The sequence below is a fragment of the Cydia amplana genome, chromosome 24 (genome assembly GCF_948474715.1).
Source record: "Cydia amplana chromosome 24, ilCydAmpl1.1, whole genome shotgun sequence".
Taxonomy (NCBI): domain Eukaryota; kingdom Metazoa; phylum Arthropoda; class Insecta; order Lepidoptera; family Tortricidae; genus Cydia; species Cydia amplana.
This window is the reverse complement of record NC_086092.1, coordinates 4,977,546-4,992,136: the sequence shown is the minus strand read 5'-3', so window position 1 is coordinate 4,992,136 and position 14,591 is coordinate 4,977,546. Positions and strand designations below refer to the sequence as shown.

At 40.2% G+C, this 14,591-nt stretch overlaps 1 protein-coding gene across 1 annotated transcript in view; it reads right to left on the bottom strand.

The window, feature by feature from the left end:
• Nucleotides 1–14,591, bottom strand: part of LOC134659319 (WD repeat-containing protein 7) — a 135,024-nt gene that overhangs the window by 87,933 nt on the left and 32,500 nt on the right. Inside the window, exons 17-21 of the mRNA XM_063514973.1 lie at nt 13,770–13,899; nt 11,678–11,841; nt 9,881–9,975; nt 8,607–8,691; nt 5,473–5,565 (exon numbers count right to left, since the gene is read on the bottom strand). Of these exons, the coding sequence (XP_063371043.1) occupies nt 5,473–5,565; nt 8,607–8,691; nt 9,881–9,975; nt 11,678–11,841; nt 13,770–13,899 (567 nt within the window). The remainder of the gene's footprint in view (nt 1–5,472; nt 5,566–8,606; nt 8,692–9,880; nt 9,976–11,677; nt 11,842–13,769; nt 13,900–14,591) is intronic.

Sequence of the window (14,591 nt, the reverse complement as noted above, 5' to 3'; positions counted from 1 at the left end):
TTTATATAGGTACTTATTAATTAATTTATTTTATTTTATTTTATTCTAAACAATATACAATAATCAATCAATTAAGAAAAAAATCGTTATTATGGCTCCGAACACTAAGTAATTTCAAAAGTAATCATAAATGCAGAAAAGATAAAGAAAGATTCCTGCATGGGGACTGGAGGCCCTGGTCAATTTTTGTAATATTATATTAATATACAGTCGACAACAAAACATATTAATCTAAACACAGTTACGAGTATATGCACAGAACATTCTTAATTTGACGTTCATCAGAAGACAACAGAGATGTTTAATTGTTTACGTCACCGTAAATAACCGTACCGTACAGGCCCGTAAGTGGGACGCTACGCGAGGAGAAAATCTCACTTCCTGGCCAAGGCAGCCTGGCAGCTAGCCTGGCCAACTTTAGACAAACCACGGGCGGTAATTCGTAAAGCCCCAGATCGCATATTTATGGCCCCACGAATTCACCTCCACACCTAGTATGTAATGTACTATTATCCACATACGAAAATAAATGCAAGTGGAAACTACTTGTCAAGTGGTTGTTTCACATACATAACTGAGACAAGCTAATCGTACCTTTAGACGCATAAAACCACAAACGCGAATCACCAACTCTACGCAAAAAACCACTTAAGCGAAACACCAACTACGCAAAACACCAACTACGCATAACGCCAACATGAAATTACGCAAAACACAAATCACGCTAAATACCATGTATGCGGAATACCACCTATCACAGTACGCGAAATGCCAACTAACACGATACGCGAAATACCAACTAAAGTCCGTCAACCAAATCTTGTCAGTAGTAAAAGGCGGCAAATTTGAAAAATCGCGGGTTAGCAACACTGTTCAAATAATTCCAAAACGCGTGTCATCTGTGTTTTATCTGTGGAATGTGGATCGTGAATGACAGCCGTCACCTTATTTGTTTTCATTTGGTTTTCATTCTGAATCGTTTCTGTTTCAAGAGATATTTCTGCTGTCACCATTAAATACCAATACATTAAATAAGAATAAGCAAAGCTAAGGGGCCTACAATGTACAATCATGCTCGTTGATGGTAAACATTACTGAAACAAACAAACAAGTACTGGAAGAACTCATTCGAACTTTTAAGATTATGTTCAGTTTTTTTTTTGTTTTAGGGTTAAAAGGCATAAATAAAATTAAAACGTAGGTATGCCTAAATCTATCCAACAAGACCATAAATTGTGTCCTGGTAACCGTCCATAGGCCCACATGTCTAATATTTTCAGCAATCAGTTGTGACTATTTACAAAGGTAAACCTTTTAACAGTATTAAGAGCCTTGATTATATCGCCGTTCTTTCGCAATATCTACCTAATCCATACATGTTTGTTGCAGGATTCAATCTTGCCCAATATAAGGCGTTCGTAGTAGGTAGTATCTCTTCAGACAATACTTACCTATGGCGGTTTATGTACGTGTACAACGCAACCAAGTCGACAAGTGACCCTTATCTTATTTACCTTCAAATTAAATAAACACCCAAATATCAGTTGTTTTATTTTTAATATGTATATTGTACAACATATACCAATCAAAAAAAATACACAGGTATGTCATATTCATCCAGAACAGTACACTAATTTACATTAACAAGTGGCATATTATATTGTAAATAACAAATATATGCACTATCTAATTATCTGCATTTTGATATGATTTTATTTTAGTAAACTTAGAAGACATAGATAGGGAACAAAGAGAATATAAGCACTACGATAGGGAGTTGTTTTTGATATCTTCAAATTTGTTCATAATTTTGATTAACATTGTTTTAACATCGCTTTTAAATTGTCCGTCCATGTTTCAATTTTTTTCAATAAACCGCGAGTGACAATTTGAATTGACGTACGCAGGGCGCGCTCAGCGGAAAAAAAATCTTTTGGTTTGATGTACATTGCTGCTTTTCTTAGCGCAATACTGCTCTTTGAGTGTTGCCCTACTTTAGTTTGCTTTACATTGCTACTGACAAGATTTGGTTGACGGACTATAGATGCATGTCCGCCTTGCCGTCTGTAGACTACAGTTTCAAAATAAGTCGACCGTTTTGGAAACCATAGGTTCGAAATCTTATGTATTAAAACTATAGACAAGTAGGTCCTTATAAAATGAAACCTCTTTAGATAACGAATGGCTGTTGTTGATGAAAGGTATTATACTTCGATTGTAAATATTATATTTTACAAGTTCCAGTTGGTATTTCGCGTTTGTGGTATTGTAAGTGTTTTGTATATTGCGTAATAAATAAAATCGCCAAACACCACAACACGTCAGGTTGGTATTTCGCGTTTGTGGTATTATGCGTAGTTGGCGTTTTGCGTAATATTTTTTAGAAGTCCGCAAAATTCCAAAAAACCTGGGATTGGTATTTCGCGTTTGTGGTTTTATGCGTCTAAAGGATCTAATAAACCCTCCAACCACTTTTGACATTGACTGTACAGTCAGCAGCAGAAGTTGCTAAGCGGGCCAAGTGTTCAAAATGATCTTGACGCGACTTTATTGTTAAGAGAATAAGAGCGCGCCAAGGTAATTTTGAACACCTCGCCCGCTTAGCAACTTCTGCTGCTGACTGTACGCATAACTCCAGTAAATTGCGAGATAAATACGAACACAGAAACACACTAAAAGCTCGCTGCCCAGCCCTTATCTAACAAAGAAAAACTAGCCCTGCCCTAATTAAAAACGTATCAAAAACAACCTTATTAACGATTACATAAAATTCAAACTTCAACAAACCAGTGCTAAGGAATAGGTAAATTGCAAAGAAACTTAAACCATATTCCAATGAGTGAAAGTTGAAATTGTAAACAGAGTTGGCACTGCTCTAAATTTAAAACAACGAAACTGATTCGAATTGCATATGTCGGCGGCCGATCGTAAAATCAGGCAGATCATGAATCTCCTAGGCATATCGTGAAAATAATTAGTCTCGTTTCCTGACACACTCTCAGTACCATTTCTGGACAGTTCGGTCATCTCAAGCAACCTAACGAACCTATCCTATCTACGAGTAATCTGTTGGTTTAATGTGATAACCGTCAAAACATTACACAGGAACTTTACGATCGGCCTGATTTCACGATCGGCCGCCGAAACCGCCCTTTAGCAAAAACGGGAAAGTGCAGTTGTTCGCATTAATATTCAGAGGAATTTGACCTTTATGGTAATGTGGTAAAAGAACTAATTGCGAGTGTAGGCTGTATCTAGACTGCCTTGATGAGGGCGTAGGCTTTTGTACAAGCGCGGACACACGGGCGGAAAGTGTAGCGAACAATATTAAGTCGGTCACCTGTTCATTTCATTGCGCCATGTGAGCCATAGTCAGTGGGGAGACACTCGTGACTTATTCATTTATTTATACTTTTTTGCACAAAGAAAGAAAAATTTACAAATGGCGGACTTAATGCCAAAAGGCATTCTCTACCAGTCAATCATTGGGTCAAACAGAGACACGACAGAGACGTGACTTCGGGCAAAATCGGTTCCGTTCGGCTCAGCATTGCTCCGAGCAATTATTAGGGTTGACACAACTTGACGTCCCTTTGCATGCCCGACCACAGATAAGATAATGACTTGAATTTGAACAACCCTAAATAGCCGAAAAGGATAGTGCCATAAGTTAGAAAGGGATATCATGATTCGACCCTGAATCGCTGTCAAACTTCGGTATTGTAGGAAGTTTCCTTTCTCTACGGTAGTATACTATTACTTATTCTGAGCCATAGTCAAGTGAGTGCCACGGTTGCGTACATCGCTAGAATATATTTTTTTATTAAAATAACAAAAAAAAAAACATTTATTCAGATGAAAGAAACCCAGATATAACCCAATACAGATTTATTTCTTCTGCCAAACTGCAGGACAGTTTGTTGGCAGAGGGAACTCCCTTAAAACATAGATGGGGATGGGGTGGGATAGCTGATTGCCTAAATTAATACTTGTTTTATATTCGCTACGACGTGTTCAATTGAGTATTTGTTTGTCATCCATTACGACCGTATGTCCGTTCCTCAATAAGACGGCTATAAATGTAGATCGCCTTGGGTCGCCACTCGGCATGAATAAATGTAATAATAGTATAATAGCTAATTGAGTTAATCTCACCCGATGAATGCTCGCGGTTAGCAATTTTAATTGCTTACGTTATGGACACGTACAGTCACCAGCAGAAGTTGCTAAGCGGGAGAGGTGTTAAATAGTACATTATTGTAGAGGTTCGGAAGTAGCTACTTGCTGGCTGAGGATTCGTTTTAAACGGAGACCTTGGGAGTCCGTTTAATTGGATTCGAAGCCAGCAAGTAGCCTTCCAGCCGAGTCATAGATAGTGCTTTTCTCAAAAATGGTGCAAGAAATAGAAATATTTTACAGACGCAAAGTTCTAATTTTCACAGAAAAACCATTAAAAAGATTTGCTTTGCCGCCTTTAAAAAAAATAGAAGTGTATATTTTTCTGCTGAAAATACGCCAACCTATTTGAGATACCTAAATAGTCGCGGTACCAACATTATAATAATAAGTACTGAACATCTGTTTGGCTCTTTAATGGACCTATGCCTTCATTTGATATGGCCATTTCAACTTTTAAAAAGTTTGGAACTCGATAAATAATGGAATTTGTATGCAACATTGCAGTCCCGAAATCGAGATTGCAGTGTTTTTAACTTTTTAATTTTATGACTGACCATAAACTACGCACTTCGCGACCTATTTTTTAACCGGCAACGTCGACTTTGCCGTCTATTTTTGAGAAAAATTACCTTGACGCGCTCTTATTATCTTAACGATAAAGTCGCGTCAAGATCATTTTGAACACCTGTACTTGATTTGATAAACCGTTTTTGTTAATAAAACTTGTTTCTGAACGTAAACTCTAGATTCGTAGTTTAAAATCAGAAATAGAAATAGCTACGCAGGTTCTTTTTTATCTCAGCATCTCAAACATAGCTCAAACTTTGGTGTTAACCGTAAGAAAAACCGCATTATTATTTATTATTAATACTAACTTAGAAATACCGCGTAATGTAGATTTTACACGAAAAATTAAGCCTTCTAAGTCTCTCGTTACATTCGAAATTCTAAACTTGTTGCTTGACATCAATAAACAAATCCGCATTCTTCTCGCAGTGAGTAGCGCCATCTGTTATCTGTATGCGCAGACGCAGCCCTGTAAACATAGACTAGGAATCCTCTAGACGGAGTTTAGACCAATTATTTCATGAAACCGATGCTGCCAAAAATACTGGGGTGCGGGGGACGAGGTGAGCGAGTCCCGTGCCGTGATTGGTCCGTTCAAAGACACGGACGTCACACAAAGACACTTTGACTCGAAAATGGAGTAAAACTACCGTATATTTGTGGCAGAGGGGGTAGCGCTACTATGCTCAGTCTGGAGGATGTCTTGTCTGTGCCTGTAAATCTTACCTTTGTTCTCCATGTGGCTCTTCAGCTGTTCCGCTTTCGCCTGTAGCTTGGTCTGCACCGTCTCCGCGCCCTCCTTCATCTTGGCCAGGATACCTACAAACACCATGAGCTTAACCTAACCCAAACCACAAGCGTAAGCGATTTAACACATTCAGTGCCGACACGACTATCGGGTATTTTATAATAGTTATTTACGATACAACTTCGGAAAAGAGGAAATTCGAAACGAGTGGCGATATATTAAAACACGATCGAAGGGAGTGTTTTAAATCGACACGAGTTGCGAATTCCCTATTCGCACGTGTATCGTACAACGTTTTACAATACATATGCCCCTTTAAATATTTGACATAGCAACGAAAAGTGCTTATTTACGCACTAGTGCGGGAAAGTAGCACCATATGTACTGTAATAGTTATTTTCGATACAAGTGCGAAAAAGAGGAAATTCGAAACGAGTGGCGATAAATTAAAACACGACCGAAGGGAGTGTTTTAAATCGACACGAGTTGCGAATTACCTATTCGCACGTGTATCGAACAACGTTTTACAGTACATATGGCACTTTAAAGTTTCGACATACGCACGAAAAGTGCTATTTTACGCACTAGTGCGGAAAAGTAGCCCCATATGTACTGTAAATATTATTATAGGACATTCTTACACAGATTGACTAAGTCCCACAGTAAGCTAAGAAGGCTTGTGTTGTGGGTACTCAGACAACGATATATATATACAAATACATAAATACATAGAAAACACCAAAGACTCAGGAACAAATATCTGTGCCCATCACACAAATAAATGCCCTTACCGGGATTCGAACCCAGGACCGAGGCTTAACAGGCAGGGTCACTACCCACTAGGCCAGACCAGTCGTCCAAATGATTTCGTTCGTGAATTTATAATTTCGTTCCCAGGCCGGACGACCCGATAGTCGGGGTCGTGGTACTACAGCTTTATATGAGGAAATTTTTGTGGCCTGGCGCGGATGTCTTGTTTGTCTGGGTGGCAATGAATGTGTTAAACTAGGGGACCATAGGCTACGTGCGTGTCCCGGTGTGAGAGCGAGACACTGCTGTACACGTATATAGCGATGACCCGCTCGCACACAGGGGTAGCGTGCAAGGCATCCAATGTGAAGATCTCCTAAAATCTAACAAACTTTTTTTTTCCTTATTTTCTCGTAATGCATGTTAATTATAAGATGTAATTATTTTTGAAAAGATGTGTCCCGCCGAGTTTGTTGCCGGTCCCATATTGGGATACCCTCCTCCAATTGAGGGGGGATTTAAATCTTCTCGGGGCAGAGGTGTAGGGTTGGAGCCGGTCTACCTAGCTTTATTTGACGTTCATAAGCGCATTGTAATTATGCGTACTTGAATAAACTATCTTTTATCTTTATCTTTATCTTTAACGATGACGGCAAAAATACTAACATTATACTGTTTGACATCTGTGAAATACCTACCTACCTACCTAGTCTTTAAGTATTGATGTGCAAGTTGCGGAAAGTTTCCAAAAAGCTGGAAAATCGCTCGGAAATTTCTTGAGATTTTCACAGAAATATAAGTAATTTCCATTGTATGCTTCGGAAACTTTAAATGCCTATACAAAATGTGAGGAATTTCCGAAAGTTTACAATGGGAAAACTTCGCAATTTTGGATTCTCACAATTTTGGAGTTTCTTTCGACACATCAGTAGCTCTAAGTCAAATGAGGCTTTAAAATTAATTAAAAGTTAAAATATTCGATCGAAAACCTTATATACGTTACCATGTTTGTCTTTCTCTTTCAATATCCTCTCCATATCGCCGGCCTTGTCTTTCACGCGGCCGAAGAAATCTATCCGTTTCAGTCAGCGTGCAATGTACAATGTCATTTTATAGGATTTTAAAATTGTTCAATTGCTTATAAAAATACAGACAGTATTCAAAATTCGACTTGTACCGACAGAGATACAAAATCCAACTTCTACCTTAGAGGTCGCCAGGGGGCGCCATAAGCCTTCAGTAAAAAGTGCATATAAAATAAATAAATAAATATGATAGGACTTTATTACACAAATTGGCTAAGCCCCACGGTAAGCTCAAGAAAGCTTGTGTTGTGGGTACTCAGACAATGATAGATATAATAATATATACAAATACTTAAATACATAGAAAACAACCATGACTCAGGGCCACTTGCACCATCCCACTAACCCGGGGTTAATCGGTTAAATCATTAACCCAGTGTCAAATTGTACTGGTAACCATGGTAACTACAGGTTTAACCGGTTAACCCCGGGATAGTGGAATGGTGCAAGTGGCACTCAGGAACAAATATCTGTGCTCATCACACAAATAAATGCCGTTACTGGGATTCGAACCCAGGACCGCGGACAGGCAGGGTCACTACCCACTAGGCCAGACCGGTCGTCGAATACTTGGAAAAATTCGACCTATGCCGCTGTGGCCCAGTGGCCGAGTGGCTCAGGCACCTGCCGCGATAGCAGAGGACGCTGGTTCGATTCCAGTCTGGGGCACTGGAGGCCTGGGTCACTTTTTCTTAGTATACGACATTTATTTCAGTTTAAAATCCAACTTGTTTGTAAGAAATGTAGTATTTAATAAAAGTGGCATCTTCAGAAATACAGTAAGCACCTATGATGCCTATATCATAAATCTTCACCGCATATTGTTCCAAATATGGCCGTTATAAATTCTACTCTACTGACAGCGGAGGGGCTACCCCGAAAACCGTTTTTCGCAAATTGCGGGGATCTTTCTCTTTTACTCCAATGAAGGCGTAATTAGAGTGACAGAGAAAAATGCCCGCAATTTGCGAACTTCGATTTTCGCGGTTATAGTTCATAAACTAATGTCATGCGGTAAAAGGTAAGAGCCCGTACCACGAGTCACTGACAGTGTCAAAACTGACATTTACGCTATCGAGAACGTAATTTACTTTCTATACATCTCGTTTGCACAAATATGCGAGTACGAGTGAGATGTATAGAAAGTAAATTACGGTCTCGACGGCGTTTATGTCAGTGCCAAACTGATGGTAGCCGTACAGGTAAGGTAAGCAAGCGAAACAAATTTAGCACAAAATAAAATGTTGTTGCCATCTTTTATTGCTAATAAAACTTACCGGATATCCTTTTAGTGGCGTCAGGACTCGCAGATTGCGTGAGCGCAGCCATTGTCATGTATTCGCTGGTGATTAGACCGGCAGCCTGGTAAAAAACAACATGATGATGCAATAAATATACTGAATAGTGAAAAAAAAACCCGGCCAAGTGCGAGTCGGACTCGCGCACGGAGGGTTCCGCACCATCAACAAAAAATAGAGCAAAACAAGCAAAAAAACGGTCACCCATCCAAGTACTGACCCCGCCCGACGTTGCTTAACTTCGGTCAAAAATCACGTTTGTTGTATGGGAGCCCCACTTAAATCTTTATTTTATTCTGTTTTTGGTATTTGTTGTTATAGCGGCAACAAAAATACATCATCTGCGAAAATTTCAACTATCTAGCTATCACGGTTCGTCAGATACAGCCTGGTGACAGACGGACGGACGGACGGACGGACAGCGGAGTCTTAGTAATAGGGTCCCGTTTTTACCCTTTGGGTACGGAACCCTAAAAATACAGTACATATGTTGCGAATAATCCTTTACTGTCAAAAAGAAAGTATCGTCAGGTGACAAGCAAAAGTCACTAATTACTATAAAATATTTAAACAAAACTCGACCTTCTTTTCGTACTAATATGGTTCACTTTGGCTATGAACTTGTGGTGGTACTTAGTGGGTTTTCTTGTCACCTGACGGTATAGAGAGTTACTGTCATTCTAAATTCTGTAGCCACAGTACATTTACTGCCATCTTTCGACAGAAGATTAAAACTGTTAGAACGCCATTTGACTTTGACCCTTATTCTTTCACCGATATGTGTTAATTTGTAAATATTGAAATTCACGCCATCTACCCGACCAGCAGTAGGACAAAGGTTATGGCGCCATCGCTCGAAAATATTGCACCATATGTACCTTTTGGCTTACTGTCGAGTAAAGTGTCATTCAATAGAACTTGCTAACTATGTAAACAAAAGTTACTAGTAAATTGACATTTTGTATCAATTTTAGTATGGCGGTTTGTTTACATAGTCACAGAATAAATAATAGTACTAAGTACAGAAGACTCACTCTCTAACAAAACGCGTCTGTTACGATCAGCACGGATATGGCCGCTAGGTGGCGACAGCGCCACGCGCGGCTTATGGCTTTCCCCAAAATTGGGGCCGAACGGATGTACTTTTAGCTACCTGTAGCAAAGCGACGAAATCGCGGAGTGAGACACGCCTGACATAGTTAGTAAGTTCTATTTGAATGACACTTTAGTAGAAAGTAGTTGGCAAAGCTCACCTCTAAAGTCCCAGGGCTCATGGCTGAATACTCTTCGCTCAACAACTCTACAATGAGTCCTTCGATGTCGAAAAAGAGAATATGACTCTCCGGATCTAGGACAAAACATACAAAAACGTTAGTCAAAGCTATTATTTTGAAATTTTGATTTAAAAGGTTTCGAAAAATCTCAAAATTTTGATTCAAACTGAAATTTTAATTTGTCAAAATAATGATTCGAAAGCTTACTGACTTGTCCTCATCCTGTTTTCATTTAGAAATATAAGTAAAGAAAGAGTGGTAACTCCATACATCGGTTTTCATACCAAAACGCGAGTTATTTCCTAGTCGACATCTAGCGTCAAGTAGCGGACATTATCAGTTGCGCTAGTTGACAATAGACGTCGCGGCAAAGAAAAACTTTAATGCTCAACAATTTTTAGCTAATTTTATAATCGGATGCACCGGAAATCTATTTTCAACTCCTTCTGCTTATAATATTAATTGTAAACTGTTTTAGTAGTACATGTTTCGTCAGTAGCGACACGTGTGACATCTGGTGTCAAGTAGCGATACAAATAGTTCCACTACTTGACGTTAGATGTCGACTACGGAATAACTCGCGTTTTTTTAAGAAAACTGATGTATGGAGTTACCACTCTTTCCATACTTATATTTCTCTATGTCTTGGCTAGGTCCAGTTCAATAGGCTACATGACTAAAGTTTTTTTTATGATATCAATCGATCGGGTTTGTTTTTAGGATTAAATGTCTATATGGGACCCATTGCATTAAAGTAACACAAAAGTCAGAAATTGTAGTCAAAGGCCGACAGTCGCACTTCACTCGCGAAACGCCCTATACAAAACGGCCAAGGGCCGTGACGTCATCGCCCATCTTGTAGTATGGACAAAACAAGAAAATTGCGTTTTTGTCGGTGAAATATTGCGTTTATGTATAGTTGCTATACAATATTTTATTGCATGAAATGTAAGGAATCGAATGGTACCCTTACTTTTATCGTTTTTGGAAGTTAAAAAAAACTTGAATTTTGAAACTTTCAGGTCCTGTGTTTTTGTAATTTTTCAATATTTTATTTTAATATCCACATTATTGTGATAAATTGCTCGTTTGCTATCTATTTTACTAGATTTTGTTATAAAATTCAACATGTGTCATCATCCCTATTGTATACCCTATGGCAAGGACATAAGGACTAATGTGGTACCTTTCGGGTTGCCCCGGAAGCCCTGCACCGTGAGCTGCGCTATACCGCGCTGCGTGGCGGCGCGCATCGCGTTCAGGTTGTACACCTTATTGCAAGGACATAAGGACTAATGTGGTACCTTTCGGGTTGCTCCGGAAGCCCTGCACCGTGAGCTGCGCTATACCGCGCTGCGTGGCGGCGCGCATCGCGTTCAGGTTGTACACCTTATTGCAAGGACATAAGGACTAATGTGGTACCTTTCGGGTTGCTCCGGAAGCCCTGCACCGTGAGCTGCGCTATACCGCGCTGCGTGGCGGCGCGCATCGCGTTCAGGTTGTACACCTTATTGCAAGGACATAAGGACTAATGTGGTACCTTTCGGGTTGCTCCGGAACCCCTGCACCGTGAGCTGCGCTATACCGCGCTACGTGGCGGCGCGCATCGCGTTCAGGTTGTACACCTTATTGCAAGGACATAAAGCCTATTGTGGTACCTTTCGGGTTGCTCCGGAACCCCTGCACCGTGAGCTGCGCTATACCGCGCTACGTGGCGGCGCGCATCGCGTTCAGGTTGTACACCTTATTGCAAGGACATAAAGCCTATTGTGGTACCTTTCGGGTTGCTCCGGAAGCCCTGCACGGTGAGCTGCGCTCGCCTCGCCCTGGCGGGCTCGGCGAGCGGCCCCGCGCCGCCGCCGCCCGCGGGCGCCTGCAGCGCCGCTATACCGCGCTGCGTGGCGGCGCGCATCGCGTTCAAATTGCGATGACGGAGACCTCTGTGGACAAAGTCACAATTAAGACGAAACGGGAGCTGAGATTTAAATATTTTAGGTAAATATACCCGTCTCGCTAACAGAAGCGGCTCCTACAACTAGTGCGATAATGACAAGACGAAAAATCCTGCGTAAAAATCTCAAAAATCGAGGTTTCGTACTCGACTGTTTCCTCCTCCAAAACTTAACCAATCGTAACCAAATTTGGAAATGTAAATGATTATGAAATTATCTATGTCGGACCGTTTTGCTTTTTTGGCTAATCGATATCAGTTTTGAATACCACGCCTCTCATTGCGGCATAGTCAATTAGGCCATTTTGGCCATTTTTGAAGGGCTTTAGCGCCTTAAAAAACAAAAATATCAAAAAAAGCAAAACGGTCCGACACAGATATTGATAATATTAATCTGTGTTGAAAAAATCACTGCTCTAGCTTCAAAACCCACGGAGGAAACAGTCGAGTACGTTTGTATGGAGTAATGACCACTCCTGTTGCCTCTTTTGGCTTAGGGCTCATTTAGACGGCTCGTGAACTCGCATGCGATTTTAGTTACATTGCGGACCATTGAGGTTACAACAATTCAGCCGACCGATCAAATGACGCAATGTAACTAAAATCGCATGCGAGTTCGCGCGCCGTCTAAATGAGCCCTTATAGTGACATGAAATTGTAGAAAATTATTGAGGACGCCACTTCCTACGTAACTGTCACATTTTTGACGTAAAATGCTTAAACATGGCAACAGTTTAATATGGATGTTTTTATTTCCATTTTATTTAATTTTTTATATTTTATGTCGCACTATACGCGTGATTTTCGAATAGAATAGAATAGGATAGAAGAAATTTATTCAGAAAACGCTTAAATTTAGGTATTACATGAGACAACAGTCACTGAAAGGGTCTCCACTCAGCGTAATGTCAAGATACCACCTAAGGATCTCGATACACAGCTGCTATCAGCTGATACTTGATACCTATCTCCCATATATGTATTTTACTATTTTACAGAACATTAAGTTAACGATGCCATAAACCTTGACTTACTGTAATTTGCTATACAATGGTTAATGACCATTGCCATAACTTCCACTCGATTAAACCTGTTAAAACCTTAGTATATAAGGCCAGCGTCTTCTACCAATATATTCAGTATTTACTCGACTCTTGTGTTATCATTATAACTCTTCCATTAAGGTCTTCCGTGCAAACCTTTCAAGAGAGCGTAACAATAACAACATCCTTCGCAACGCACCACACGCTCTAGTCGAAACACAGTCTGTGCACACCGGATGTGTGTGTACTAGGGCTTCCAAATACCGGACTTCTCACAATACCGGTATTAATACCGAAACTGTCTTCATCAATACCGGGATCCCGGTATTGGATATGAATCGCTTAAAAATATATAGCTTTATTAAAAACGGGAATTAGCGCGAGTTATTGCGCGTGCTATCAAAATCGTTGCAGACTTTTCTTGGTCTAACTCTAAATGCGTCTGACGTTTAGTAAGCTTTTTGATACATCCGAATATAATGGCTATAAAGGGATTATAGGTACTGCGCATTTCCCTCGTTTTTTAAAATACCGGGATCCGGTATTGGATATGAATCGCTTAAAAATATATAGCTTTATTAAAAACGGGAATTAGCGCGAGTTATTGCGCGTGCTATCAAAATCGTTGCAGACTTTTCTTGGTCTAACTCTAAATGCGTCTGACGTTTAGTAAGCTTTTTGATACATCCGAATATAATGGCTATAAAGGGATTATAGGTACTGCGCATTTCCCTCGTTTTTTAAAATACCGGGATCCCGGTATTGCCTTTAAAAATACCGGTATTGAAAAATGCGTTTAAAAAGATGGGTTCCCGGGATACCGGTATTGGAAGCCCTAGCTGTGTACCTACATGTAAAAACAAAAACGGAATACCTGAAGAAATGCACAGCAGGGTTAGCAGCGCCTTGTAAATCGCTGCCCCCACCGCCAGCCGCCAACGATCCTCCAAGGTCATCTGCTACCGTTTCGTCACATGCTGATAATACCTCTTCCGCTATCATACCTGCAGAGAGAAATATGTAGTATCGTCAAGCATGAATATTAAAAATTTCGGGGACCAAGAATAAAAAAACCGGCCAAGTGCGAGTCGCACTCGCGCACGGAGGGTTCCGCACCATCAACAAAAAATAGAGCAAAAAAATCGTGTTTGTTGTATGGGATTAAAATATTATTTTATTTTATTTTTAGTATTTGTTGTTATAGCGACAACAGAAATACATCATCTGTGAAAATTTCAACTGTCTAGCTATCGAGGTTCATGAGATCTGTCTCACCAGGCTGTCCTGGTGACAGACGGACTGACGGACAGACGAACAGCGAAGTCTTAATAATAGGGTCCCGTTTTTTACCCTTTGGGTACAGAACCCTAAAAATCACTCCACAAGTTTTGTCGCCATCTAATATTTAAGTTTATAAAATTATATGTATGTTAGTCTATAAGGTATATGTAATATGGGCCTTATTGCCTGAAATTTTAGAATTAAAATAAAATAAGTAAATAAACTCTTCGAGCAACACCGGGAAGGGAGTCGGCATTCGCACTATTTCCCCTCTGCCGAAGCACATGCCCAACTGGGCATGCACACAACTAGAGCGTTAGTTGTGACTCGTCCGTACACAAAAAAAACCGGCCAAGTGCGAGTCGGACTCCCGCACGGAGGGTTCTGCACCATCAACAAAAAATAGAGCAAAACA